The sequence below is a fragment of the Plecotus auritus genome, assembly GCF_963455305.1.
Source record: "Plecotus auritus genome assembly, chromosome: 4".
NCBI lineage: Eukaryota > Metazoa > Chordata > Mammalia > Chiroptera > Vespertilionidae > Plecotus > Plecotus auritus.
The window spans coordinates 75,550,736-75,578,052 of NC_137775.1; the positions used below are offsets into that span (position 1 = coordinate 75,550,736).

The 27,317-nt window shown below is 43.2% G+C and overlaps 1 protein-coding gene across 1 annotated transcript in view; it reads left to right on the top strand.

Annotated features, from left to right (window-relative positions):
- EYS (eyes shut homolog) overlaps positions 1-27,317 on the top strand; it is a gene marked incomplete at both ends in the record, with an annotated part of 1,444,019 nt that overhangs the window by 1,373,736 nt on the left and 42,966 nt on the right. The window contains 4 exon segments of the mRNA XM_080665107.1: positions 9,111-9,277; positions 10,103-10,247; positions 15,948-16,063; positions 16,069-16,121. Of these exon segments, the coding sequence (XP_080521233.1) occupies positions 9,111-9,277; positions 10,103-10,247; positions 15,948-16,063; positions 16,069-16,121 (481 nt within the window).

Consider the following 27,317-nt stretch of genomic DNA (forward strand, 5'->3'; position numbering starts at 1 on the left):
CAGTCCAAACTCCCCCTGTATGAGCCTGGGTCCACAGGGTTTCACCCGGAACTGAGGTTCAGTGCAGTCGGAACTGGGGTTCAGTGCAGTCGAGGGCTTCTTTCCCCCTCCCGCCAGAGGAAGCTAGCCAGGCACTCCGCCGCCCTTCCTCTCTGCACGCGTGTGTCTCTGTACCTCAGCTCTTTGCCGCTCCTTCTCTGTGAGATTTCCTCTTTCCTTCTAGTTGTAGAATTTCCACTCAGCCAGCTTTCCTGTGGTTCTGGATGGTGTTCGTTCTGTCTTTTAGTTGTAGTTTTGAAATTGTTGTGCGGGGCAGCAGTTTAGGTGCTTACCTATGCCGCCATCTTGGTTTCTCTATTATCATTTTTAGAGGGGTAAATTAGATGTGACACATGACATTATCTTACCGTATTGGAAGAATAGTTTGAAGAAATAATAAGTTACATTCACTCTTTCTCTACTAATAAATTGAAATTTTATTCTATATTAAATACTTCAGAAAGTTTAATTTTTCCTTCTATTGGAGTTAAAAGATTGTTGGATCAGCAGAATGAGAGTTATCAGGTTTCTCTCGTGTTAAAAGTCACAAAATAACCTTTAACTAGAGGGTGCTGAAATACACCTGGATTTCATAGTGCTGCCTATATAAATTTGTTTTCTTATTTTTAATTTTTTTATTTTTCAATGATAGTTTATAATCAAATTGTCCTGTATTAATTTCAGATGTACAGCAACGTGGTTAGAAAATTATGTGCTTTGCAGAGTTATGTAAATGTTTTAGACTCCCAAAATGCTCCCTCAGAACAATCCAAGGAACGGCCCGAACCAAACGGTGCTGAGCCCTCAGGCAGGCTCCTGAGAGTGAGCTTCTGCCTCTTCCCAGCTCATAGTCCCGATTTCTGAGGGGGCCTTCCACGCAGACCGAGTGAGGCACCTGCATGTGCGGCTCCGTGGTTTACAACATACAGTGATTGACTAGAATCCGTGGGAAGAACAGCTGGACATGTGTGCCCAGAAATTCCCTCCAGTGCACGGGCTTGAGTTAATTCTTCTGTACTTGAGTCTTATTCTTCCTTTTGCGACCTTCATTAGGAATCCATGGCTCAAAGCTCTAGCTACTCTTCTTCAGGTCTTCCTTCAAGGTAAAGCTAATCACTAATACTTGATTTGAATTTTGTTTTGGGGGGCGCGGTTTCATCAGAAGTCCATTACAATTACCGTGAGATGGCAAAGTTACTCACAGTTCTGTCTCTCTTTTCTCTTTGTTTCCCTCTTTTTTCTCCAGGTCAAACTGACCTGTGTGATTTCTCCTGAGCTTACTATCTGACACCTTTGATACCCTTCCTCGCTCCTATATAACCGATTTCCCCTTCTTGTCCATACTTGCCAACTAAATCAAAGACAATACTGACAAGGTCCAGCCAGGATGGAGAACCACTGATATAAATAGTAAAACCTTACCAGGCCGGCTTGACTCAGTGGTTGAGTGTCGACCTATGAACTAGGACAGTGGTCGGCAAACTCATTAGTCAACTGAGCCAAATATCAACAGTACAACAATTGAAATTTCTTTTGAGAGCCAAATTTTTTAACCTTAAACTTCTTCTAACGCCACTTCTTCAAAACAGACTCGCCCAGGCCGTGGTATTTTGTGGAAGAGTCACACTCAAGGGGCCAAAGAGCTGCATGTGGCTTGTAAGCTTCCTTGCTGACCATGGAACTAGGAGGTCACAGTTTGATTCCCAGTCAGGGCCCAGGCCCAGGTTGCAGGCTCAATCCCCAGTGTGGGGTATGCAGGAGGCAGCTGATCAATGATTCTCTCTCATCATTGATGTTTCTATATCTGTCTTCCTCTCCCTTCCTCTCTGAAATCAATAACAATATATTTTTTAATAGTAAAACCTTTAGGTTTAAAAACGAACCACAAGCAAACAATCCAGTAAATACTTCTAAGTAATTTAGGGAACAAAATGCCATAAACTTAACAATGATCACCTGCTTGTGATGCAAGCATTTAATTTTATTTTTTTCTCCAAAGTTTTTATGTATTTAGGACCTATTACCATCATCACCACCCACCCCTACTACATCAGACAATTCTAAGAACCATCTGAAACAGCCTGGAATGGCCCGGTGACTCTCTAAGCCTTTTTCATCTTTCCCTCCAGAATATCCATGGCTACCAGTACATCCTTCACCTTGCTTATCATCACCGTTTTTTATCATCGTTACTATCACTACCATCCCTCTCTTCGCCTAGACTAAGTTCTTGTTTCATTGCTAAGCACTGTCCTCTGTTTGTGATGAGACCAGATGCTATTCTGACCACTGCATCTCATCTCCCAGGAGACGATTTCCTCTAACCAACATTATGGGTTGTTAAAATGCTAAGCATGGTTCACCACAACACACCACTTCAGAGCTCTCTGCCTAGCAGGAACTGTAGAATTCAGTTATGACTTGTCTTTCTAGCCAAATGGAGACCAAATTTGTTTGTTTATTTGTTTGTTTTTCTGTACATTCTGAAGGAATTTTTATTCACTTGTTAGATTTCATTGCTCTTAACTTCTATTTATCTACGGTAGTAATTTCTTATTGTTTTCTTCCTCCCCTTTTATCGCTTGCACAACATAATCTCTCTAAACCCTTCCTTCTTAGCATCAGAGGATAATATCCAACAACTATCCTTTGCTTTGTCAAAAAATATTCTTCCTACACCTGGTTTAATTAAGAGTCATTGTGGGTTTGTTTGTGCTTTGCGTGCCAAATGACTTAGTTCCAATTCTTTTCATTTAAAAAGAAAAAGAAAAAAGCAAACACCTCATTGTACCACATATTTCTCAAAGTTACTCAAAGAATAATGTTCTAGCAAAACACTGAATTTGAGAATGAAAGTAGTGGATAGCATTGGTGGCTGTTTGAAGTATGGCATTGCTTATATTATTATGTGTTAAGCCAAGAAACTCCCATTAAAATAAATTATAGGATAGTGACATGAGATGTATAAATGGATGGTAACAAACTATAACTTCAAGTCACTTTACTTGATCTTCATGGTTGACTCTCCAAAAATTTTTGTTGGGTCAGAGTAATGCACTGAAGCAAGGAAGACTGCTATAGCTTTAAGGAAGGAGGAGGAAAAAAAAAAGGAAAAGAAAAATTCTACTCCAAAAGTTAACTGGGACCAGATGTGTGCTCCTGCACAGGGACCAGCTTTGTATTATGAAGCAGGGGAAGAACGTGGTGTTCAAAAAGCTAAGGGCAGGCCACAGTGGAGAGGAAAGGAATAAAACATGCATTTATTGAGTACCTGCTATGTGCTAGGTCAGCATGTGCTGATATTTAATATTCAATATCACTGAATCCTTGGGAAATTGTTAGGAGATATGATTGTCCCCCTTCTTCCTCAGAGGGGAGCACTCGGGAGAGCTGGTGGAGGGAGGTGACACAGCTGCAGTCAGACACTTGCCTCCCTTTCTCTGCTGCACGGACGTGGGTTCTGCAGGCAGGCTTGTCTATCTCAGGTGCAGGCCCAGCCACCCAGCAGCTATGTGACCTTTTGAGGTCCCTGTGCATCACCATCACCCCACAAACCTTGTAGATTTCCTGCCCCCATGAGTCTGTGTCTCATCTACTTACAGCCTCCCAGCAACCTCAGATGCACAGGCCAATCTAGTTTCATTTTGCTCTTCTTTCCTGGTTTGCTTTATAAAGACAACAAAGGTCCCCCTCACAGACGACTGCATGCTCTGTGGGGCCCATTGCAAAATGAAAATGCAGGGCTCCTTGTTCAGGAAGCAGAGAAACAAAGCCATTAAAAGTACTAAAAGCATTTTGCTTTTCTTCGGTGGTCTCTCAACTTTTTACGGTGCCTTTTCTTTATTATTTATGTGAGTCCACATTAAGAAGAATTAAAATGTGAAATTATGAGCATGAACTTTACCATTCATTTTTATATTGTGCGACACTGGTTTGAAATGAACATATTAAGAGCTTTTCACTCATATGCTGGATCACTGAAACCGCACAGCTGGTAGTGCACAGCTTGTACAGGCATCTGTGCTTCTTTCTTGTCAGAACAGTAGAGGCGCTGCATGGAATTGTCAACTGTGTCTATTTCACCCCTTCATCCATGCACATCTGTCCACATGACCTTCGGCCTACTATTGGGTAAGGAAGGATGGAAAGGAAAAACACTAGGGACTTCCTTCTCTTTTCCTTTCCCTCTCTGCCATCATTTTCAGTATAAATAATTAGCTGATACCGGAAACAATGGGAGAAAGAAAGGAATGAGAAGGTCCTGGTTATTCATGTTTCTTAGACCACCATTGCCTTTCTGTGCTTGAAGTAGATTCCGGTTCAGTTGGAAAGCATGGCCTCTGAGAATTGTCAGCACTCTTACCTCCTCAGCTGTTAGATGAGCATGCTTGTTTTGCACTTCGTGGAGTCTCCGTGAATTCCCTAGGATTGTAGGCATTCTGTTCTCATGGGATATCACAGACACTACATGTGAATAGGGTGGCAAGAAACAGCCAACATTGAATCTCTGATCCACTGTCCCATGGACTTCACTTTCCAAATACAGTTCAAAGAATTTCAAGAAGTGACAGCAGAGCATTGAACCAAGGACAGGGTCCTTCTGAGCACAGAGCCCTGTGTGACAACATAGGCCACATGCCCTGGCCCTGCTAGGGTTATTAACATCAGTCGAGCTTTGTATAAAACCAGATGGGGAGCCTGCTAATAAAGTATTTCCAGGACCTAACTTCAAGGATTCTCATGTAAATTCTAGAATCTGTATTTTTTATAAGATCTCTGTGTGGTTGGAATGGACGTCCACGTTTGCAAAATACCTCCTAGAGAAATTCCAAGCCCTTGAAATATGTCCACCTGCCCTAGCTGGTTTTGCTCAGTGGCTAGAGCATCGGCCTGCAGACTAAATTGTCCCGGGTTTGATTCAGGTCAAGGGCACATGCCTGGGGTTGTGGGCTCAATCTCCAGTAGAGGGTGCGCAGGAGGCAGCCGATCAATGATTCTCTCTCATCATTGATATTTCTATCTCTCCCTTCCTCTCTGAAACCACACACACACACACACACACACACACACACACACACACACATCTGGAAGGCATAAGTCTGGAGTGGAAAGAGTGACAAAGGGAAGGAAAACAACTCATAGAGCCATGGGTTATAAATAAATGCTAGCACCATGCTACAAAGGCATGTCTGTGGTTCCCTGTCTTTGGACATTTAAGAATTGGAGGCAAAGAAATGTGGATGTGGAGAAATCTGGAGCCAGCTTGCTCCCTGCAGGCTCAAGACCAACCATCCTATATAGGGGTGGGGCGGGGGGAAGATGCTGTCATCTGCTTGACAGTCTGATTGGCTCCCTGGCTCTCTGATGCCCACCCCTTGGAGCATCTTCTTCTGTGCTCTGTAAGCAGGGGTATCTGTACACTGATCTAGGCCTCTTTCCCCAGGCTGCTCCTTTCCGAGGCCCCCAGCCCTGGGACCAACCTGCCTTTCCACCTGGCTCTTTAAACCAGCTTCTTCAGAATCACCTTCAACTTCTCCCTCTTCCTCAACTCTTCACTCCAAATGGATCTGTTCTTTCAAATTTTCCTTCCAGATCACACACTGATGCCTTGTCTGCTCCCTTAGCCCAGCCTTGGGCAAACTACGGCCCGCGGGCCAGATCCGGCTGTTCTATCCGGTTTTCTTGCTCTCCCCTCCGCTCCTTTACTTTGAATTTATATTAGTTCACACAAACACTCCATCCATGCTTTTGTTCCGGCCCTCCGGTCCAGTTTAAGAACCCATTGTGGCCCTCAAGTCAAAAAGTTTGCCCACCCCTGCCTTAGCCTCTGCTATTGTGCTGAAAGGTAAAGGAGAGAAAGACCTGCAGGTGGTGGAGGGAGGTGGGCTCCCTAAGGCACTGGAAAGCAGAAGACAGAAACATCATTTAGACATGTTTGAACTCTGCCTCTGTTTTTCGGATGACTCTGCCCTAGACCCTGCCTGGACATTCTTGCCTCTTGAGTCTCTTGAATGACCTTCCAATGAGACTCCTTATCTGCCTCGATGTCTGCCCTCAACATGGCTTTGAGATTCCTCTAAAATCCAGCTCTAATATAGTTCTCTTATTCAAAATCCTTTCATGGCTCCTGAAACGCTCAACAAAAATATTTAAATCCTTTATTGTCCAATGGTAGGCCCTTAAAGAGACAGCTGTTTCTGCCACAGACACGAAACGCCAACCAGGCCCAGCGCTCAGCAGGTCTGGAAGCACCTGTTCTCTGCTCCTCTGGGGCTTTGGCAATGTGCTTCCCTCTGCTCTGAACAGCCCGCTTCAGCCCAGCCCCTTCCTCATCCACCAGTCAATTCTTGTTTGTCGTTTTATGAGTTGGCTAGAAACCAACTTAAAAATCACCTCCTTTTCAATTTCCCAACCCTCCTCCCCACCCCATCTTAATAACCTTCCCCCATTACTGCTTCTCCTCTGCTCCCCATGGCACTTGTGACCAACCTCCTGTGTCCTCCCAACCAGGCTGTGAGGACCTGGAGGAGAATGCGGTTCCTGCAGGAAAGAGGCTGTCAGCAACTGGAGGCAGGAGTGGCAACAAGACCCGAGAGAAGGGTGGCTCTACTAAATCTGCTCTCCCACACCTCACAGCTCAGTGGGCAGAATACTGTCCCATGCCTACCCCCTAGACCAGTGGTAGGCAAACTGTGACGACTGGATAAGAGTTTGCTGACGACTGGATAGGGGCTTAATCACAAGGAACAACAACAGCCTGTAATTATTGGAATCAAGAGTCTAGGTCAGTGGTCGGCAAACTCATTAGTCAACAGAGCGGCAAACCGCGGCTCACGAGCCGCATGTGGCTCGCAAGCCGCGGTTTGCCGACCACTGCTCTAGACCAGTGGTCGGCAAATTCATTAGTCAACAGAGCCAAATATCAACAGTACAATGATTGAAATTTCTTTTGAGAGCCAAATTTTTTAAACTTAAACTTCTAACGCCACTTCTTCAAAATAGACTTGCCCAGGCCGTGGTATTTTGTGGAAGAGCCACACTCAAGGGGCCAAAGAGCCGCATGTGGCTCATGAGCCGCAGTTTGCCGACCACTGCCCTAGACCATTGGGAGAATGATTCAAATGCCCACCAGAATTTCTCAAAAAGACCACCATTCACAGCCCACAGACAACTCACTTATCATTCTCCTCTCCAGCCCTCTCTCCCTAGGACTTCTATATCTCAACAGCTGCCTGAGAGACTGTCTCCAATCTCTCACGGAGGTTTTCTCCTTTCTGCCTAACCGCCTTCCTGAATCTATGTTTCCTCCTGGGAGCTATTTACACTTTAAATATACAACCCAGCTAACCTGCTGCAGCATTGCAGGTGGAAAGAAATAGAGAGGGAGAGAGAGAGAGAGAGAGAGACAGAGAGAGAGAGAGAGAGACAGAGACAGAGAGAGAGACAGAGAGAGATTTGCTATTTGTTCCCAACATGCTTAGTCATTGGTATGGCATTTAACACAGTGGCTCTCCACCTTGGCTGTATATTAGATTCACCAAAGGAACATCCAAAAAATAACTCAGTTCAGGCCCCAGGGAAGAGTTATTAGGAAAACAGAGGCAGAGTTCAAACATCTCTAAATGATACTTCTTTTTTTTTTAATCCTCCAAGGATATTTTCCCATTCATTTTTATAAAGAGTGGAAAAGAGGGGGAGAGACAGAGAGAGAGAAACATTAATGTGAGAGAGGTTGCTTCCACATATGCCCCAACCAGGGCTGGGGATCGAGCTCTCAACTGAGGTATGTGCCGGAATCAAACCTAGGACCCTTCAGTCCACGGGCCGATACTCTATCCACTGAGCCAAGCCGGCTAGGGCTAAATGATATTTCTGTCTTCTGCTTTCCAGCACCTTTGGGAGCCCACCTCCATACGCTACCCCATTCCTGCTGGTCTTTCTCTTCTTTACCTTGATCAGCCCAACAGCAGAAGCCAAGGGAGCAGACAAGGCCCCACCCTTAGCATTACAGGAGGTGGGGGTAGGGGGGAGGTGCTGTACATATGATAACAAATTCCATCCAGGTCCAAGAACTCACTCCTGCTTTTTGTCCTGTGATTAAGCCTTTTCTTTCTATGAGGTCTTTACATTCTTCTTCCAAGCAGAAGTCCTTGCCTCAATTCCCTACCTGCAAGCCTCAGTATAAAGGTCTACAAACACACCTTTCAGAAACTGGGGGATGTTTTTTAATCCCTCTTCCCTGTCAATAGATCTTTTGCCTCCACCTAGTTCTAGAAGCTCAGTCTTACCTAGGTGTGTTCTGCCACCTACCAGTTCTTCACCACCTGCCAGGTCTTATACCCTTAACCATCCCCAGTCTTCCTAATGCCACCAAAACTACTGCCGGAACCTCTCCCTGGTGCCTGATGTTAAGTCTCTCTCAAAAATCTTCCCTTTTCCTATGGGTCTCTCTTAGCGGTATCCTGAGTTCTCCAGGCACTGGAATTCACTGTGCTGGAGGGGGGCCCTGCACTAATGGGGGAGAGAGAGAAGAAGGACACAGAAGCAACCCATCTCTCCCTAGTCGTGGTGGCATGGCCAAGAGCTTTGGCAATAGAACAAAGATAGCATATCCTGAGCAGCTATAGAAAAAGATCTTCTTTATACTCCCCTCAAACCATGGAGAGAATTTCAAAGCTGATGCCAAGTTATCTCCATCGTTTGAATCTTGTTAACTATCAGAGCAGTTTTACTCCATTAGAAAGACCTACTTACTGTACAGTACACACGGAATTTCACCCAGACCAAAAAAAAACCTTTTAATTCCAACTTTTTAGGTATTAATTATATCCCTGGGTTGACGAGAATCCTGATGGCTTAAAAAGAAAAACACCTCTTAGTGCTCAGACAGTTTCCGCGGGTATGAATATAACTGTAGGCAGTCACACACATACCCGAGTGCTGATGACAGGCTAGATGTTTGTTCAAACTCCCTGCCCTGCTCTGTAACTCAGAAGCAGCCACTGAGATGAAGCTGGCTGGACTGCTGAAAGTCCTCCGATGAGCGTGCCCCATGCATCTTCTCATCCCAGGGTTGAATGGCGATGACTTCCTGGCAGTGGGTTTCCGCAACAGCGGCGTGGTGTACAGTCACAACCTGGGGTCCGGCATCGCAAGTGTCAGCAGCGATCCTCTTGATCTGAGCCTTGGGATCCACACGGTCCATGTGGGGAGGTGCTTCCGAATGGGCTGGCTGAAGGTAAAGAGTCATCCCTTCGTCTGTCCCTCAGACTTCTCAGTGCCAGTACAGTATTTGGTCGGGCCTGTGCAAAGGCCATAGGCCGTGCCATGCGTCCCCACGAAGTTCACAAACCAGTGCACAACGTGGAGGACCAGAGGGATGATGTGTTAAGTGACACGGGAATAGGTAAGGGGGGGGGGTGGGGGCGGGGTCACTGATATCAATTAGGAGAGAGAATGCATTCAGAAAATGCTTGTCCAAACAGGTGACGTGTGAGCCCAACTTGTAATAAATAGGAGTTTGGACAAAGAGCAGCGGCCAATGTGGACGTAAAGAATGCAAGCAGTTCGGTTTGGCTTTCAGGTGAGGGGAAGCAAGAGATGTGATTAGCGGTAGACAGGGTCTGTGCCATCAAAGGACTTAGATGTCACGCTAAGAGTCAATCTTTATCCTGGGAGCTATGGAGAAGGACTGGGAAATTGAAGAAGGGGGTTGGCTACCATAGTCGATTTCCACTTTTGGATAATTGACTCTGGTGGTTGTATTGAGAATGGATGGGAAAGGAAGGCCAGGCTAGATGGAGGAGGACCAGCAGGTTGCTGGCTTCTAAGTCTTTTAAGAACTGTGATTTTGAGTGAAATGCAAAACCACTGCTATATTAATATATCCATGGTAACAGACACCAGCAGAGCAAGGAATTGAGTGGTGAAGTGTTTATTTCCTCAAAATTCAGGTCTTTGTCATGCCAAGTTAATGGGAAATAAAAAAGAGTATCTTAACAGTTCACCCTGAGGAATTAATTCCTTTCTTAATAGGTTTTGAATTTTTTTTTTCCTTTTGAAGGTAGATGATCATAAAAATAAATCCATCATCTCCCCAGGAAGACTGATTGGTCTCAATGTCTTCAGTCAGTTTTATGTAGGTGGCTACAGTGAATACACTCCAGATCTCTTGCCAAATGGAGCCGATTTTAAAAATGGCTTTCAAGGTAAGGCATGGATGATATTTATACTATACCTACTTGTTTCAAAATTTGGGAAAAGAAAAAACATTTAAAGAGTATACTTCTAGTTCCCAAACCAGCAATTTGGATTGCTTTCTGATTGGACTTGATCAAAGTTTGATTTTAAAGGAAAGCATTTATTCTTATTAATCACTTACTAGCTATGTGCTAGGTGTTTGGGATGTTTCAGTGGAAAAAACACACAAAGATTTCTATACTTGTGAGTTTACATTCTAGTTGGTCAAAAGAGGGAAGAGATAATAAACACCACATATAATAAATAAGGAAATTATATAGTGGTATAAGGTGATAAGTTCTGTGGAGCAAAAGAAAGGAAAAATCGAATGTGAGTGGTTTTTTATATAGGGGGCTTTTTAATATAGGGTATAGTGTAGACCTCATGGAGTCACAGTGAAAATTTAAATGCCATCCAACTTTGGAATGTAATTGATATAAAAGATGAGTGACAGACTGCAGCCAACTAATCCATACCACCAAGGTGTGGTCCCACTGAGGCCACCAGAAACCAAGAGGATTAAGACTCAACACCAGGCCTGGCCAGTGTGGCTCAGTTGGTTGAGTGTTGTCCCATGCACTGAGAGGTCACTGGTTCAATTACCTGTCAGGGCACATGCCCTGGTTGCAGGCTCATTCCCCAATAGGAGACCTGCAGGAGGCAGCCAATCAATGATTTCCTCTGTTCAATGTTTCTCTCTCCCTCTTGCTTCCTCTCTCTCACTCTAAAATCAATAAAAACATACTTTAAAAAAAAAGAAAAAAGACCAACAACACCATGCTAGGGCAAATAATCAGATCGCCATCATCTGTTTCCTGTGTTCAAAAAGGAACATACATTCAGATCTTTCCTATAAAAGTGATTCATAGCAGAGTTATAAAAAAACACATGCTTTGAATTGTTATAATAATGCATTTAGTGAAAATAAGCTTTTTGGTGGATCCCTGGTCCCAGAATATTTGGTCAAGGGGCTGCTCATTATAGTATCCTGAGCCATTCTCCCACGACCAGCCTAATCTCTATCCGAGATCAAGGAACAGGTACCAGGATGTGATGCAGGTCCCTGTGAGACATCCAAAGCCCTTTCAGGCACTTGAGCTCTCTGCCTGGCTGGCACCATCCCTTTCCCCACCTTCACCGACTTCTGCCTAAACACTGACGCAGGAGGCCACGTACTTGTAACATTTGAAAGCAACACAGCTAATCCAACATAATACAAGGGCGGGTTTCAATACAAGTAGTTCATTGTGCTGGGGCTCTCAAAGAAACGTTTTCTTTGACTATGTAATCAGTGCTGATTCTCAGAAGGGTGTGTTAAACAGTTTGAAGCAAGTTAAGGCACTATGCTAAATATGATCAAGAGCTCAATAGTTCTTTCACAGCAGGAGACCGTCTGGAAAGGATTGTGAGGGCATAACAAATCAATGAGTTTTTAAAAACGTTCAGTTCAAGAAAAAGGATGGGTAAACTTATGAATGTGTAAGAAGCACACATCTTCCATTCAATGAAACAGAGACCCTGTTGGAGAGTCATCAGAACTTGCTGTCATTTAATCACAGAAAGGATACTGACATAAATACTCTGGACACGGCAGCTATATATATAAAAGCCTAAGTAACTGTTACGACTGGACAGCTGGATGACCAGCCAGTAGCTGTGACATGCACTGACCATCAGGGGGCAGATGCTCAACGCAGGAGCTGCCCCCTGGTGGTCAGTGCACTCCCACAGCCAACCTCCCACGGTCCCTCCCCCTGGCCAGCCAGCCCCGATTGGCCCCATTTGGGACTGGGCAAGACAGCTCCAATCGCTGGCCAGGCTGAGGGACCCCGCCTGTGCACGAATTTGTGCACCGGGCCTCTAGTTAAGGATAAAAATGTGGACTCTGGAACCCTTCTGCCTGGGTATGCACCTCAGCTCTGCCACCAACAAGCTTCATGACCCTGGCTAGTAACCGAATGTCCCTGTGCCTCACTGTGCCTCATCTGTAAAATGGGATAATAGCAGCACTTGTCTTGCTTGTAGTTCTGAGAGCAAGTTAATGGGAAGAGAACACAGATTACTACCTGGATTGGAGTGCTCCCTGTGTTAGTGGTGATGGTGGTGCTGGTGGTGGAGGAGGCATAGCTGCAGTCACACACTTGCTTCTCTTTCTCTGTGGTACAGACGGTGGGTAAGGGCACAGGCTCTGCCTTCAGGCTGTCTTCAGATTCAGGCCCTGTCACCCAGCAGCTACGTCCCTCTGAGCCTTTTACTTCAACTCTCCAAACCTCCATTTTTCCTCTGTAAGATAAAAATACCTACCCCATAGGGTTTTTGTGAGTTGATCAGTTAGTAAAGTAATGTTAAGTGCTCAACCCAGAAAGCAGCACTTGATAAACACTCAATAAATGTTAACTGATATCAGTACTCCATCCTGTTGTCATTGGACTTGACGTTTTCAGATTTACTGGAGTCCAGAGCTTCCTGGTTTCCTTGTGCTATTTTCTTCCCCTCTATTAGGAACTTTTCTTCACATCTTGATAATGAGAACAAAGAGAGGCTTTCTTCAAAACCTGTCATTTTCTCCGTAAGTGTGTTATGAGCCTGAGTTCAGCGCTCAAACAGCTGGCCCTCCTGTGAGAGAAACTCAGGATTGCAGGTCCGGAAGGCTGTCAGTGGCCATGGTCCTCAGTTAGGATGGGAATCTTGGGAGGGTCTTCTTGGAACTTGACACTTAACCCACAATCTTACCGAAGCTCCAGGACCTAATTTTATCATTTGGCTCTTGAATTCTCCCTGTCTGCCTGCCTCTTCTCCATTATAAACCAGCATTTACTATGAACTGTAGGTTGTGGACAATCATTACCGACCTACCATAAATACCAGATTGCAACTAAATCGTAAACCTATGCTTTCCCAAAACTGAACTCTACTGGTTCTAGAGAAGGATATAGGGTGACTTCTTTAAAATACAGACTTCTGAACCCTGCCCCAGAACTACTTAATCAAAATCTCCATAATGGGATCTAAAAATTTGCATTTCAAGTAAGCCTTCCCAGATTTGGAAATCACTACATTAATCATAACAAAGCAAGTAGAGTTATGGAAAAATTTAGTAATTAGTCTGGCCTTAGCCTAATTATTAAATTCTAATATCACTAGCACAAGTAAATAAGGCCTACTTGTTTTTCTTTAGAATGGGGATTAAATCACACAAGATTATCTGATTTAGGCTTTCCCATTTCTATAAACACTGCTGATAAACAATTCTAAGCCAGAACTCTTCAGTCTAAAATACAAATTGTTACTGTTAATGTAGTCCATTTGTTTCTGTTCTGAAAATGGCTTATCATGAGTCATTATTTTCCCTATAACCTTTAATGGTGATAAAGATATTGACATTTTTTTAACTCTTCTCCAGATTAAATCATCTACATATGCCAAGCAAAGAAGTCATTCCTGATTACCTGTCCTAGTAAAGGGAATTCTCCCCTGTTCTCCAAAGTAGCATCTATTACCAAGCTGCAGGCTCTCAGGTTAAGGGTAAGGGATGGGCTTTAGTGGGTTCCTGAGTGTCCTGAAATCATGCATGCAGTTGTGTGTGCATTTTTCTAGGAGAAGGCCTATAGCTTTCATCAATGTTCTAAGATCTGTTACTTTCACTGACTGACCTATTTAATCCTGACATAGAATTAAAAATTGCTTTTGACAAGTGTGAACATGGAGAAATCTATTATCCCATCCATCTGTTATTCTAGTGTTATAGCAGCTAGTGTTCTCTGATACAGGGATTATTAAATATTTATTACTCAACTGAACAGAGTGGACATAAAATAGATTCGAATTCATTAACAACACCGTAAGGATGTTATTCCAACCTGAAAGTGCCCTACACTGTCAGTACAGTCAGTTTCTTTAGTTCAACTTTTCTCCCTCTCTCTTTTTTAATTGCATGAGCTTTTTCAAACCAGAGTCCATAAGGGGGAAAAATGAGTTTACTGCAATAATTTAAATATCATTTTACTGTCAAAAAAAAAAAAGAGCTATCACTTATTTGAAACCTAGTATATCTGACTAGTATATTTGACTAGGTTTCAAATATACACATGGCTCATGGCTCCAAAAAATCTTTATCATAATTACTGTATCACCTGCAGGATAGAGGTAGTGAATACCTGCTGCATGATGCTGTACTAAGCAGATTATATTTCATCTTCAATAGTAATAGGAGTAAAGTTTTACAATATACCTTCTACAACTGGCTTCCACCAGAATTGCCTTTAAACTGATGATATGTTGACTGACAGGAAGTATCTCTCTAAAATAAACACATGTAACTATTTGTATTTGCTAAATGTTTCTCTACATATATCACTGCCAGGTTTTTAGTCAAAACATATTTTAGCAGTTCCTCATAACAAAATTATTTCTTATCCATATAAAAGGGGAGAGGTTTTACATGAACAGCTTCAGACATTAATATATATTATAATCATTTAGCCAAGTTGTTTTCTTTGTTGTTGTTTTTTGGTGCATGATTATAAAAACTACAAAAACCTAATACTAGTACCCTACAATATTTTGTTAAAGAGAAATTTTTACAAAGTAAATAAAGCATTTCTGAGACAGTGAGGAAGGGGGTATGGGTGGGAGGTGAAATATAAGGCCTAACTGCCAATCATGTTATGGACCAGTTTATGTATGTGACCTTATTCCTCTTAACCCATGGAGTACTTATTTTTGTCCCCATTTTGAAGTTAAAAAGATTGGCACTTAGTTAGGTTTGGGTCACCTAGTCATTTTGTGAGAGAGATTGTTATTGAACCCGGACCCACCTGACTTCAGTCCTCCTTTGGCTCTCTGCTGAGTACATTTCACTAGGCAGGGGCATGCAGATCCCTGCTGTGTTAGTTGAGCTACCTGGTTATTCCACATAAAGCAGCTGGCATTCATTCATTCACTTCTTCACCCAGTATACCGTATTAGTACTTTTTTGCGTAATAGCAGTAGTTGGGGGAAGAACAAAGATTAAATCTAAGAAAGAAAATGACAGTTCTCTTACAATGAGAAAATATTGGTGCAGGCTGAGGATGGTGCTTGTCAGGAAGAACTAGGTTAAAAAGCAAATTCTTGACCTTTCAAAACTGAACCTATTTTTTTTTTTTCACCATGAGGAATTATTTCAGACTTGCTTCAGAAAATGTTTTGGAAATAAAATCTAATCTAGCCTATCTGTTATCATTTTCTAGACCCTATTTATGGTTGTTGTCAATATTGATTTATAGAACATTGTAAATAAACTCTTAAGTCCTGAAGGAAATGAGGAAAATTACAATACAGTTCAGTATCCTAAACAATTCCATTAATTAGCTAATGAACTGCCCTTTTTGTTTGTTTATTTAATATCGGGGTGGAAAAGACCTTTCTTTTTTCCCAGCTTTCTTGATGTATAATTGACAAAAAAAAAAAAAAAAAAAAAAACTTAAGTATATTTAATGTGTATAATGTGTGATTTGGTATACATATACATTGTGAAGAGTACCACTATCAAGTCAGTGAACACATCCATCATCTAATTAACAAAATTTTAAAAAGAACAATGTGTTACCTTAAAAATGAGAAAACTGTCTTTCTATTTTTTCTATTTCCTCCATTTTTTATGTGAAGTATTTTCCCCTTTCTTCAAGGTTGTATTTTCACTATTCAAGCTGGCACCAGGAAGGACGGCCGTTTCAGAAGGCTGGGAAACCCTGGGGGCCACCCCGATGCTGGGCGCAGCATTGGCCAGTGTGACACTTCTCCTTGTAGGTAATGAACGGCGGCAATGGTGGGACCTGCACAGACAGTGGAGCTACTGTTTAGTAAGTACGACATTAGGAAGGAAGGTTGTGGGTTATTAGCACTCGAGCTGGTACTTCTGTCACACAAACTAGGAACACAAACTGACCCTCCTATCTTAAATGTTTTCAGGTAGACTTGCTAGATGACGAGGGGACAGATAAAGGAAACTAGAGAGAAACCAACCGGCCATTTGCATCATCTTCTCAATTCTTTTAAGTTTTTAAAAATATATTCTTATTGATTTCAGAGAGGGAGAGATAAAAACATCAATGATGAGCCCGGCTAAAGTGGCTCAGTGGTTGAGCATTGACCTATGAACCAGGAGATCATGGTTCGATTCCCGGTCAGGGCACATGCCCGAATGTTAGGCTCAATCCCCACTAGGGGGCATGCAGGAGGCAACAATGGATGATTCTCTCATTATTGATGTTTCTATCTCTCTTTCCCTCTTCCTTCCTCTCTGAAATCAATAAAAATATTTTTTTAAAAAAAGAATGGGAAGTGTCAGTAAGAAAGTGAAGGTGAAGGTGCAGATAGGAAATTCATCCTAACTCCTTATTGTCCCACTAGAGGCCCGGTGCACAAAATTTGTGCACAAGGGGCGGGTGTCCCTCAGCCCCTCAGGGAATGTCCGATGGCCGGTTTAGGCCCAGGGATCGGGCCTAAACTGGCAGTTGGACATCCCTTTCACAATCTGGGACCACTGGCTCCTAACTGCTTGCCTGTCTGCCTGCCTGATTGCCCCTAACCACTTCTGCCTGCCAGCCTGATCACCCCTAATAACTCCCCTGCCAGCCTGATTGACACCTAACTGCTCCCCTGCAGGACTGATCAACCCCAATTGCCCTCCCCTGCCACAACCCATCTCCTCTGCTGGGCCCTGCCTCCGCTATGTGTGTAGCCATCTGGTGATGGCCATCTTGTGATGACATTAGGGTGTGATGCATGAGGGCATGATGACCACCTAGGCTATTATTAGTATATATATGGAACAAAGGCCTAGCTGTTTCAACATACGGCTGTTGCCGGCAAGACGATGAAACCTCGGTTCTTGTCTTCCTGAAGGAAAGATTTCAATCAAAAGACAAAGTTCAGCAAAGCAAGCAAGAATTTGTTGGCCGCAGCAAAAACACACATAGGACAGTGAAATAAGGAAGGGCATAGAAGAAGCAACAAGAGAGCCTCGGCTGGGCTGCTTTGGCTCACAGGGAAGTCAGATAAAAGGGGGCCTTGGAGACAGGTTCAGGGGGTTAGCCCGTGATGAGCTGCCACTGCCCATTGCTCCCTTGGTTGCAAGTCTTGTGGGGTCCCTTAGAGGTTAGAGGATACGTGACTGTGGGGGAAGAAGGAGGGGGGCGGGAATAGTTCAGGAGTGCTCCCTTGGGGGAGAGCACTCACTGGGTCTTCTGTGTTGAGGTTATTTCTCTCTCTCTTGCAGGTGGGAATCTTAGGGGAGGACTCAGGGGAGGATCTCAATAGAATATTCATCAGCTTTCTAGGTGTGCTTTTTCCAGGGTCTCCTTCTCCACTGATTGGTCTGCACCAGGGCAGGGGGTCATCAGTCAATGCAGCTGGTCCTGAGACAGCCACAGCATCACTTGTCTGACTTTGCTGCTTTTCTGGGCCTAGAGCTGAGGCCTAGATGTTATCTTTAGGGAGGAAAAGGTCAGGGGGTCTAAACCACATGAACAGCTATATGCTAGGCGAGGAAAGGTTACTCTGAGGGTGAGGTTCTTGTCTTCCCAGTTTTGCCCCTTGCTAGACACCCAGGGCTTCGGCCCTGGTGACCTTCTATTCCTGACCCATCATCCTTGCTCTACTCATGTCTGTCTAACTGCTTATAAGAGAGCCACATGTGTTGATCTTGGAATACATCAAGCCACATACAAATAGAACAACTATTGAAGATTATTTTGATTCATGTAGGAAATTTTTTTGACTTGTGATAATAAAAGTAATATCTTTCAATTGTACAGCACTTTGTGGCCAACAAAGCAAATTTCTGCATGCATTATTTCCATTGTCCCTAATTAAAACTTTCTAAATTAGTCAGGGACCATCCTAGCCCCAATTTAATCCATGGTAAACTAAGCCCAATGATTATGAGTAAGATTAAGAGGATGTACCAGCATCTTGTAAGTAGTGCAGCAGGACCCAAAACCAAATTTCCCAGTTCCTGGGTCAAGATTCTCTCAGAACCTAATTAGCAAGAAATTAGTTTAAAAGCAGCTAGCAATTAACAGTAGCCCCTTATCAGCTGGATGTAATATATTCTTTTTTAAAAATATGTTTTTATTGATTTTTAAAGAGAGGTAGAGATAGAAACATCAATGAGGGAAACATCATAGATCAGCTGCCTCCTGCATATCCCCTACTGGGGACTGAGCCCACAACTGGGGCATGTGCTCTGACCAGGAATCGAACCAGTGACTTCTTGGTTTCTGGGCTGATGCTCAACCACTGAGCCCCACCGGCCAGGCTCATTTATTCTTAAAATTTTTTTAATGTTTACATTATCTTCAATTAGCATTTCCTATTTTCTCCAAATTGAAAGTACCTTGCCTCATAAATCCCCGGGGGGTTTCATAAATTCCTATTTGGGTGGAAAGCTGTATGTCACAGATTTGTATGAGAACCTCAGGTTTCAGTAATGGAACCAATACCTCTGACAAGATTTCTTACAGGATTCTACAATATTTCTTATCAAATTATGACCACTGCCTGGGACTCCCTTGTTGACATAACAACAAAATATTTACTCTATCGATGACTCATGAAGCATTACTGCAGAATGAGAAATAGCTCTTGTGACTATTATATAATGACATTAAAAGGATGGCTCCCTGACCTTAAAAGAGGTGGTTTTTATGGTATGTAAATTAGACCTCAATAAAGCTGTTTCAAAATAAGGTTCCCACTCATGGACATTCAACTTCAGTAGCAGCATAAGTTTAAAGAGAATTTTATTCATTTTGACAGTGTTTGGAATTCTGCTCTAATCTCAATAATAAGAATTCTGTTTTTGTTGTTTTTTTTATTGAATTCATTCTTGTTTTTAAAGAAAAAAGATGTTCTTTGTAATATACTTTTTTTTTTCACAGTTGTGTGTGTGTTTTTAATCCTCACTCGAGTCCATGTTTTCCATTGATTTTTAGAGAGTGGGAGGGAGAGACAGAGAGAAACACCGAAGTAAGAGAGACACATGGATTGGTTGCCTCCCACATGGTCCCTGCAAAGGAGGTACATGCCCTTGACCGGAATCAAACCCAGGACCCTTCAGTCCGCAGGCTGATGCTCTATCCACTGAGCCAAACCGGCTAGGGCTGTAATATACTTTCTAATAGTGTTTGAGAAGTTTTCCTCTACCCTTGTCCTAGTCCCAGGCTCTCAACTTTGTATGGCTCTTCACCTGTATTTTGCGCCTGTGTGGGTACCCTACTCAGAGTACCCAGATGATCAAGGCCCATTTGCCATGCGCATGCGTGCAGGCGAGGACACAGCAGTATTATTGGGTGAAAAGCCCCTTTGCCCTACGCAGGTGCGAGGGCAATGACTCAGTAGTAGCAGTATACATACTGCGCAAGCGCACCCTTATGTAACCTGTTTATGTTAATAGCACGAGCGTCACTAATTGACAGGAGGCCGCTTGTGTCTGAGCGTGTATATAAGTTGCCACGGGCCAGCCGGTGCACGGCGGCGTTTGTGGGCTACCTTGAAGGACTCCTCCGTCTGATGGCTCCATAGTAGCAATGGCCACTTGGTCTACAATGAAGTCTCTTCTGTATATGCCAACGACGTCTCATGTCTGCATCTAATACCCGGCGTCCGAGAAGCTGTGCTCCCACGACCAGAGAAATATTGAACTGAATTTCCAGGTAACATTATTGACGGCCCAAAGCTAAAATTAAATCTTTTCTTGGAAAAAAAAATAACACGTGTTTTTTTTTTAATGCTCAAGAGGCAAGTCCCAACCCAGAAGCGTAAATTTCAGAATCAATTTAAAAAACAAACTCTCAAAGCCACTCAAAGTGTCTTAACAGCTTAATGGTATAATTTTTTATAAAAAAATTAAAAACGGAAAATGCTCATTTTAGTTCACTTCTCACAGCAGGCGGGGGGCAGGGCGGGGGCGAGGGGGGGAAGCATTGTTCTGGTACTTAAGGTGAAATCTTGTGCCAAGTAAGGAGGGAGGGCAGCTTGGTAAGGCTTGGATCCGGGCTGGGCTCCGGGAAACTGCTAAAAGCCTTGCTTTCCTGCTCCAAGTGCGTCAGCAAACACAGATGCAGCTGTGCTCTAATGCAGTTGCTCAAATGAGGGTATAATAAGGCAGAGTTCACGTAAAGCCTTATGCTCCTGGGAGGGATGAGCTCTGATGCAACAGAGAAACAGTAAAATCTTTCTGTTGTTAGTAACCTAGGCTAAAGAAGTGGGAGAGGGTGTTTAGTATGCACATTTGTTTGGTACAAAGTGTTTTCAGGCAAATTTGTCTTCATTTAAGTTGTACTTCGTTTGACCTTAAACTGATATCCTGGCTGTGATTGAGGGTAATAGGTGACGTGTTCTTTTAAAAGTAAGCACAGTGTAGGAAAACCAAAAGTTCCAAAAACAGATGTCAGAATGAGCAGCACAGACAGTGAGGACAATAGGAGTACAGAGAACATGGATGTAAAATGGGAAATGCATCAGAGATTTATACCAAGTTCATAAATGAGGCTGATTTATAGCATAAATCTATCAGCGAGCATGAAATCTCACTGCTCCAGAGTTTCCTAAACATTTTTTGGCTCACAGATAAGGTCAAAGATCTTTCCAAGATTCATGCAAGCACCAGCAGGAAAGAGTATGTTCTCCAAGCCTTCTCTTGTTTCCATACAGACACTATACTGTGCATGCCTAAAAGTAATAGTCAATTTCTTTGATTTTTACTAAATGAGCAAAGTCATTCACACTTTAAGATAGATCAGACTGGTTTGGCTCAGTGGATAGAGCATCAGCCTGCGGACTCAAGGTCCAAAGTTCAATTCTGGTCAAGGGCACATGCCCCAGTAGGGGGCATGCAGGAGGCAGCCTATCAATGATTCTCATTCGCTCTCGCGCTCTCTCTCTCTCTCTCTCTCTCTCTCTCCTCTCTCCTCTCTCCTCTCTCCTCTCTCCTCTCTCCTCTCTCCTCTCTCCTCTCTCCTCTCTCCTCTCTCCTCTCTCCTCTCTCCTCTCTCCTCTCTCTCCTCTCTCTCCTTTTCCCTTCCTCTCTGAAATCAATAAAAATATATTTAAAAAATAAAAGATAGACCAGACTACATTGGTGCAGTGGGAGGAGGTGTATGCAGATATGTAGTGGAAAGGTTTTGTTGGTGGTGGTGATTTGTTTTGATTTGTTTTTTCCCCAGGGAAAGGTTTATATCATGGCAACCTAAACCACTGTGAACCTATGTTTTGGTCATCCCATCACTACAAGTGAATACATGGCCACTCCACCCCACCTCTGTATTCTTCCCATTGCTTCATTTTGCTCCAACTGACTCTCTAGGTTAGAACAAACCTAATTCCTCTTCTGCTCTCAGGCAAAGCAGTTTAGTTACTGTATATTCTTTCTGTAGTCCAAACTCATACTCACATCAGTGCTACTAGGGTCCACCATCAACTCCAAGCAGCTTATCTAAATAATTTCCCAAAAACACCTCCCTCTCTAATAGGAAGTGGGTCCAACTGTTAGCAAAATACAATGTTTTGGCCCTTAACCTAGAGAACAGAACCATTAGGACTGAGGCCCACAGACAAGTACCAGAACATTTATTAGTATGTGAGGAGTAACTCATCTCATCCTTCTTATACTCTCTGAGATATCATCAAAGAAAGGAAGGCCACGGGGAGACATCAGCAGGTGGAGTGATTATAGCAACCCTTCTTTGTACGCGTGTCGAGTGTTGTCATGCCATCAGATTCCAATGTACCGGGAGGTTCCCTTGTTTTAGCACTTGTTTATTTTTCAAAGGCTCTATTTTTGAGCATATCATCTGACATCCAGGAAATTTTGGTAGGTAGAATGAGATCCATCATTTTACTTACACCTCATTCTCCCAACTTGTTACTCCAAGTGAAGTCAATGATGAAGAAAAGCCATTTGACATGAATGAGGCTATCCAACACAACAGATGGTCTTAGGAGAACAAGATTCAGCAGTTTCCCTTTTCCTGTAAATAGCAGAGAAATGAGTTATATATGCAGAAGTGGAGTCCTTCAGGCAATGTGATCATCGCTTGCTAAGTAACACATATCTATTCCATTATTCATATGACTTTATTATCACAGTACATTTCATTTTAATTACTATATCTGTGCTTTTGCTTATGCATAGAAATCTGTTACCATAACTGTCTTACAGGTCCAGCTCAAGGTAAATTTTCTATAAGAACTTTTTTTCTGCTCTCATCTCACAATGATGATTCTAATACTTTTCCCTCATTATCCTCAATGCATATAAAAGAATCTCTCTGATCCAAAGCAATCCTATCTAATAAAGAGGGAATATACAAATTGACCATCACACCATCGCCAAGATGGCGGCGCCCAGTCCCCTCAGCCCCACGAGAGTCCCCCAGTCCTTTCAGCCTTGCCGGGGTGGGGGTGGGGGAGGTGGCAGGCACGCGGTGTGGCCGGACCTGCCCTCAGACCCCCAGCCGCCCAGGGCCGGCCCAAGGCACAGGCAAGCATTGAATGTCAGCTGCCCAGCCACCCAGGGCAGGCCCGAGGTGCAGGCAAGCCTCAGATGGAGGCTGCCCAGCCACCCAGGGCCGCCCGAGGCTCAGGTAACCAGGGCGGGCAGAGGCTTGCGCTTCCAGCAGTGGCAGCAGCAGAGGTATGATGGGGGCATCACCTTCCTCTGATCACCGGGTCACCTCCTGCCCCTGAGGGCTCCTGGACTGTGAGAGGGGGCAGGCCAGGCTGTGGGACCCCCTGCTCCAGTGCATGAATTTTCAAGCACTGGGCCTCTAGTAAGAATATATATCTGATAGGTAAACTGAAAAAGTATATTAAGCCCTGGCCTGTGTCTAAGTGGTTAGAGCCATGGTCGGCAAACTGCGGCTCGTGAGCCACATGCGGCTCGTGAGCCACATGCGGCTCTTTGGTCCCTTAAGTGTGGTTCTTCCACAAAATACCACGGCCTGGGTGAGTCTATTTTGAAGAAGTGGCGTTAGAAGAAGTTTAAGTTTAAAAAACTTGGCTCTCAAAAGAAATTTCAATCGTACTGTTGATATTTGGCTCTGTTGACTAATGAGTTTGCCGACCACTGGGTTAGAGCATCGGCCTGCATACCAAAGGGTCTCAGGTTCAAGTCCCAGTCAAGGGCACATACCTGGGTTGCAGGTTTGATCTCTGGCCCCAGTTGGGGGACTTGTTTGAATAGCAACCAATTGATGTGTCTATCTCACATCCATGTTTCTCTCTCTCTCTCCCCCTCCCTCCCTTCCTTCCATTCTCTTAAAAAAAATTAATAAAAAAATAACCTTGGGTGAGGATTAACAGCAACAAAAGTAGATTAAGTAGAGATTATATATTTTTAAGGCACAGTTTTTCATCTGCACACTGAGGACTAATAATTGTAGAGTTAGTGTGGAAATTAAACGAGTTAGTACATATAAAGTAATTAAAACAGTGTCTAGCCTTAGCTCTTTGGCTTGGTGGATAGAGTGTTGACCTGCAGACTGAAGGGTCCTGGTTCAATTCCAGTCAAGGACACGTACCTCAGTTGCAGGCTTGATTCCCGGCCCTGGTCAGGGTGCATGTGGGAAGCAACCAATCAATGTGTCTCTCTCACATCGATGTTTCTCTCTCTCTGTCTCTTACCCTCCCTTCTACTCTCTCCAAAAATCAATGGAAAAATATCCTTGGGTGAGGATTAACAACAACAACAAAACCAGTCTAGCACTAAGGTGAAATCCTAATAAATGTTGAATATTATATTTTATATATGTCATATATATTTCATAGAAATACATTGTTTTAAATAAATTACCTTAAAATCTTTGGGGGCAAAACTATGTTTTCTATTTGTATTCACCCTGGTAACAAAGTGGATTGCTACACCATTACTTCTTTTTTGGTGACTATTTAGTAAGCAAGGGAATGATGTTCAAGTGATATTCAAACAAAGGATATTAAATCTTCCATCATCTCATTTTCAGTTAATTTTTATGTATCCATGTTTATCCTAAACTCTAGAAGTCTTAAAATTGGTTAATTACAAGAAAATTAAAGTCTTCACGTTGAATATCTGTTGTAATGAGAAAAATTAATCCATAGATGTTTCTGAGCCATAAAACTGACAATAAAAAGCAAACACTTTATCTGCAATTTAGGAATTTAAATTCATGTATTCTAAGTGCACAGATGTAAAATAATTAACTATATTAATGAAAACATACTCCAATACTCAACTCTTGATTGCCATTATGACCAGCTGTTACTCAAAACATCTGACATTTTCTTCTGTGTTATCTCTCTGTTTAGAGGCAGAAGAATACACAAGTTGTTCATGTATTAACAACTTGGGAGTACAAAAATTTTTAATGGACATGAGATGAGAAAATAGTTCTATGTGTAATGTCAATGATTTCTCAGTATCTTTTGAATACTCTTAGCTATTATGTAGTAAATGATTTAGCCCCTTTGCCTGCTTATTCTACTTAATTCACTGCCCCCCCAAAAAATAGCCCTTTTATCACTTGCTCTCACTTCCAACTCTGTGTATCTAAAAGTACATTTTTATATTTTCCCTTTAAACCATATTCCTCTCTGAATACCCTATTCTCACTAATGGCACCATATTCTTTCAGTTATGTAATCCTAAAATCCCCAAAGATTTCTATGAGATTGAGAAACATAGAAAGGCAGTTAATGTGTGCACTCCCCCTCCCCAATTACTGACAATGTAATTTGCTCAACTTCTCTGTCCCTTTAGCTCCTCCTCTGCAAAATGAGGATTCTATTCATACCCTTTTTATAGGATCAGAAGGAGGATTCGATGAGTAAATACATTCAAAGGGCTTAGAAGAGTGCTTGGCACATGTTAAGCCTCAGTAAACACTCGCCACTACTATCATCTTTCATCGTCCATACCAACACGCTTACCAGATGCCTCTCACATTTGCTTCCACCTTTCCAGCCTCAAAGCCATTTTCCAGCCCAGGCTTCTTTGCATTCATCCACTTCCTAGTCTTTGTCATGACTCATTCGTTTACTTATGTATTTATTCCTGGGATACGAAGGGAGAAATTACAATAGGCCAGGAACTGTTTAAGCCCTGGGACTACAACAGAGTAAAGCAGACCTGGTCTCTGCTGCCATGGAATTAGTTAGTTGGTTCCACAGAACTAATGATCTAGTGCAGGGGTCAGCTAACTATGTCCTGGGGGCCAAGTCTGTGGATATAGTTTTATTGGGATACAGCCACACCCATCCACTTGTAGATTGTCTGTGACTGCTTTCAATGGTGGCAGGGTTGAGTCATTGCAAAAAAGTCTTTATGGCCCATAAAGCAAACTGTAAACTGGCAAAGTTTGCCAACTCCTGTTCTAGTGGTGAAGATAGAATAAGATCCCACTAAAATTAAACTTCCATCAGTAGAGAGTTTATTGTTACATCATGGAGTCATCCCATACATATGAAATTACTATTCTTCAGATATGCCTCATCATTCCCCATTGTCTGTCACTTAAAAGTTACACTATCTCGGCCTGTTATTCAAAGCCCTTGATTTCCAGTCTCCTCTTTCAACCTAATCTACTGCCCTCCCCCTCTGCACTCATTCATGTAGGCAAATCTCACTGCAGAAGCGTCCCAGGAACTCACTAAAGTTGCTTAGGCGTCCTGCCCATGGATTCCCATAGTACTCATTTTAGCACTTGTCACAGTGTAATGTCGTCTGCTTACTAATCAGATCCCTCCAACAAACAGCAAGTTCATGAGGCCAGAAATGGGGTCTTATGTGCTGTGGAATCCTCAGTGCTGAGCACAGTAGCAGACACTTAGCATGTACAAATATATGGTGTGGGGCAAAAGTAGGTTTACAGTTCACATAAAAATCTTTACTAATAAAAGAATAATATGCTAATTAGACCAGACATCTTCCGGACATCCTTCCAGACAAAGCCACGGTGGCAGGGGCCAAGGTAGAGGCAGTTAGGGGCAATCAGGCTGGCAGGGGAGAGCAGTTAGGTGGCGATTAGGCCGGCAGGAGAGAGCAGTTAGGGGGCAATCAGGCCAGCAGTGGGGAGTAGTTAGGGGCGATCAGGCAGGCAGGCAGAGGCGGTTAGGGGCAATCAGGCAAGTAGGGAAGCAGTTAGGGGCATCAGGCAGGCAGGAAGAGTGGTTAGGGGTGATCAGGCAAGCAGGCAGAATGGTTAGGGGTGATCAGGAAGGCAGGCAGGTGAGCGGTCAGGAGCGAGCAGTCCCAGATTGCGATAGGGATATCCGACTGTCAGCAGTCAGACATCCCACAGGGATCCCAGATTGGAGAAGGTGCAAACTGGGCTGAGGGACGCCCCCCCCCCACTCATGCATGATTTCATGCACTGGGCCTCTAGTCTATATATAAAAGGCTAATATGCAAAGTGTCCCCACGGGAGTTTGACCCGGAGACCAGGAGTTCTATCGCTCACTATGATGTGTGCTGACCACCAGTGGGTGGCGCAGAATGAAGGGAGGCCCCGGCCAGCCACCAGAAGGCCCTGATCGCTGGCCAAGCCTAGGGACCCTATCCATGCATGAATTTCATGCACTTGGCCTCTAGTAATACAATAATTAATAAATATTAATACAAGAATAAACTCTGTGTTTTGCATTCTCAGAACTGTAAACATACTTTTGCCCCACCGTGTGCGTGCGTGCTTGTGTGTGTGTGTGTGTGTGTGTGTGTGTGTGTGTGTGTTTGGTTTAAATGAATTAATATCTACCTCTCTCTTTTTTTCTACTTTTTCCCCTTTATGGGTATGCCACCTCACATACATCCTTCTCCAGGACAGGGTAGTATATATCATTACCCAAAGTGGAGAATAATGAAAAACGATTCGAGACTACATGTCACAGGGTTCTAAAGAAGCCAGGGAGGAAAGAAAAAGAAATATCTGAGCTTGTACAAAATCATTCTGACAAAAGATCTCTTTTAAAATCTAATGTAAGAAAGTAGTATATGATATTTAAAAGTGATTTTCTAAATC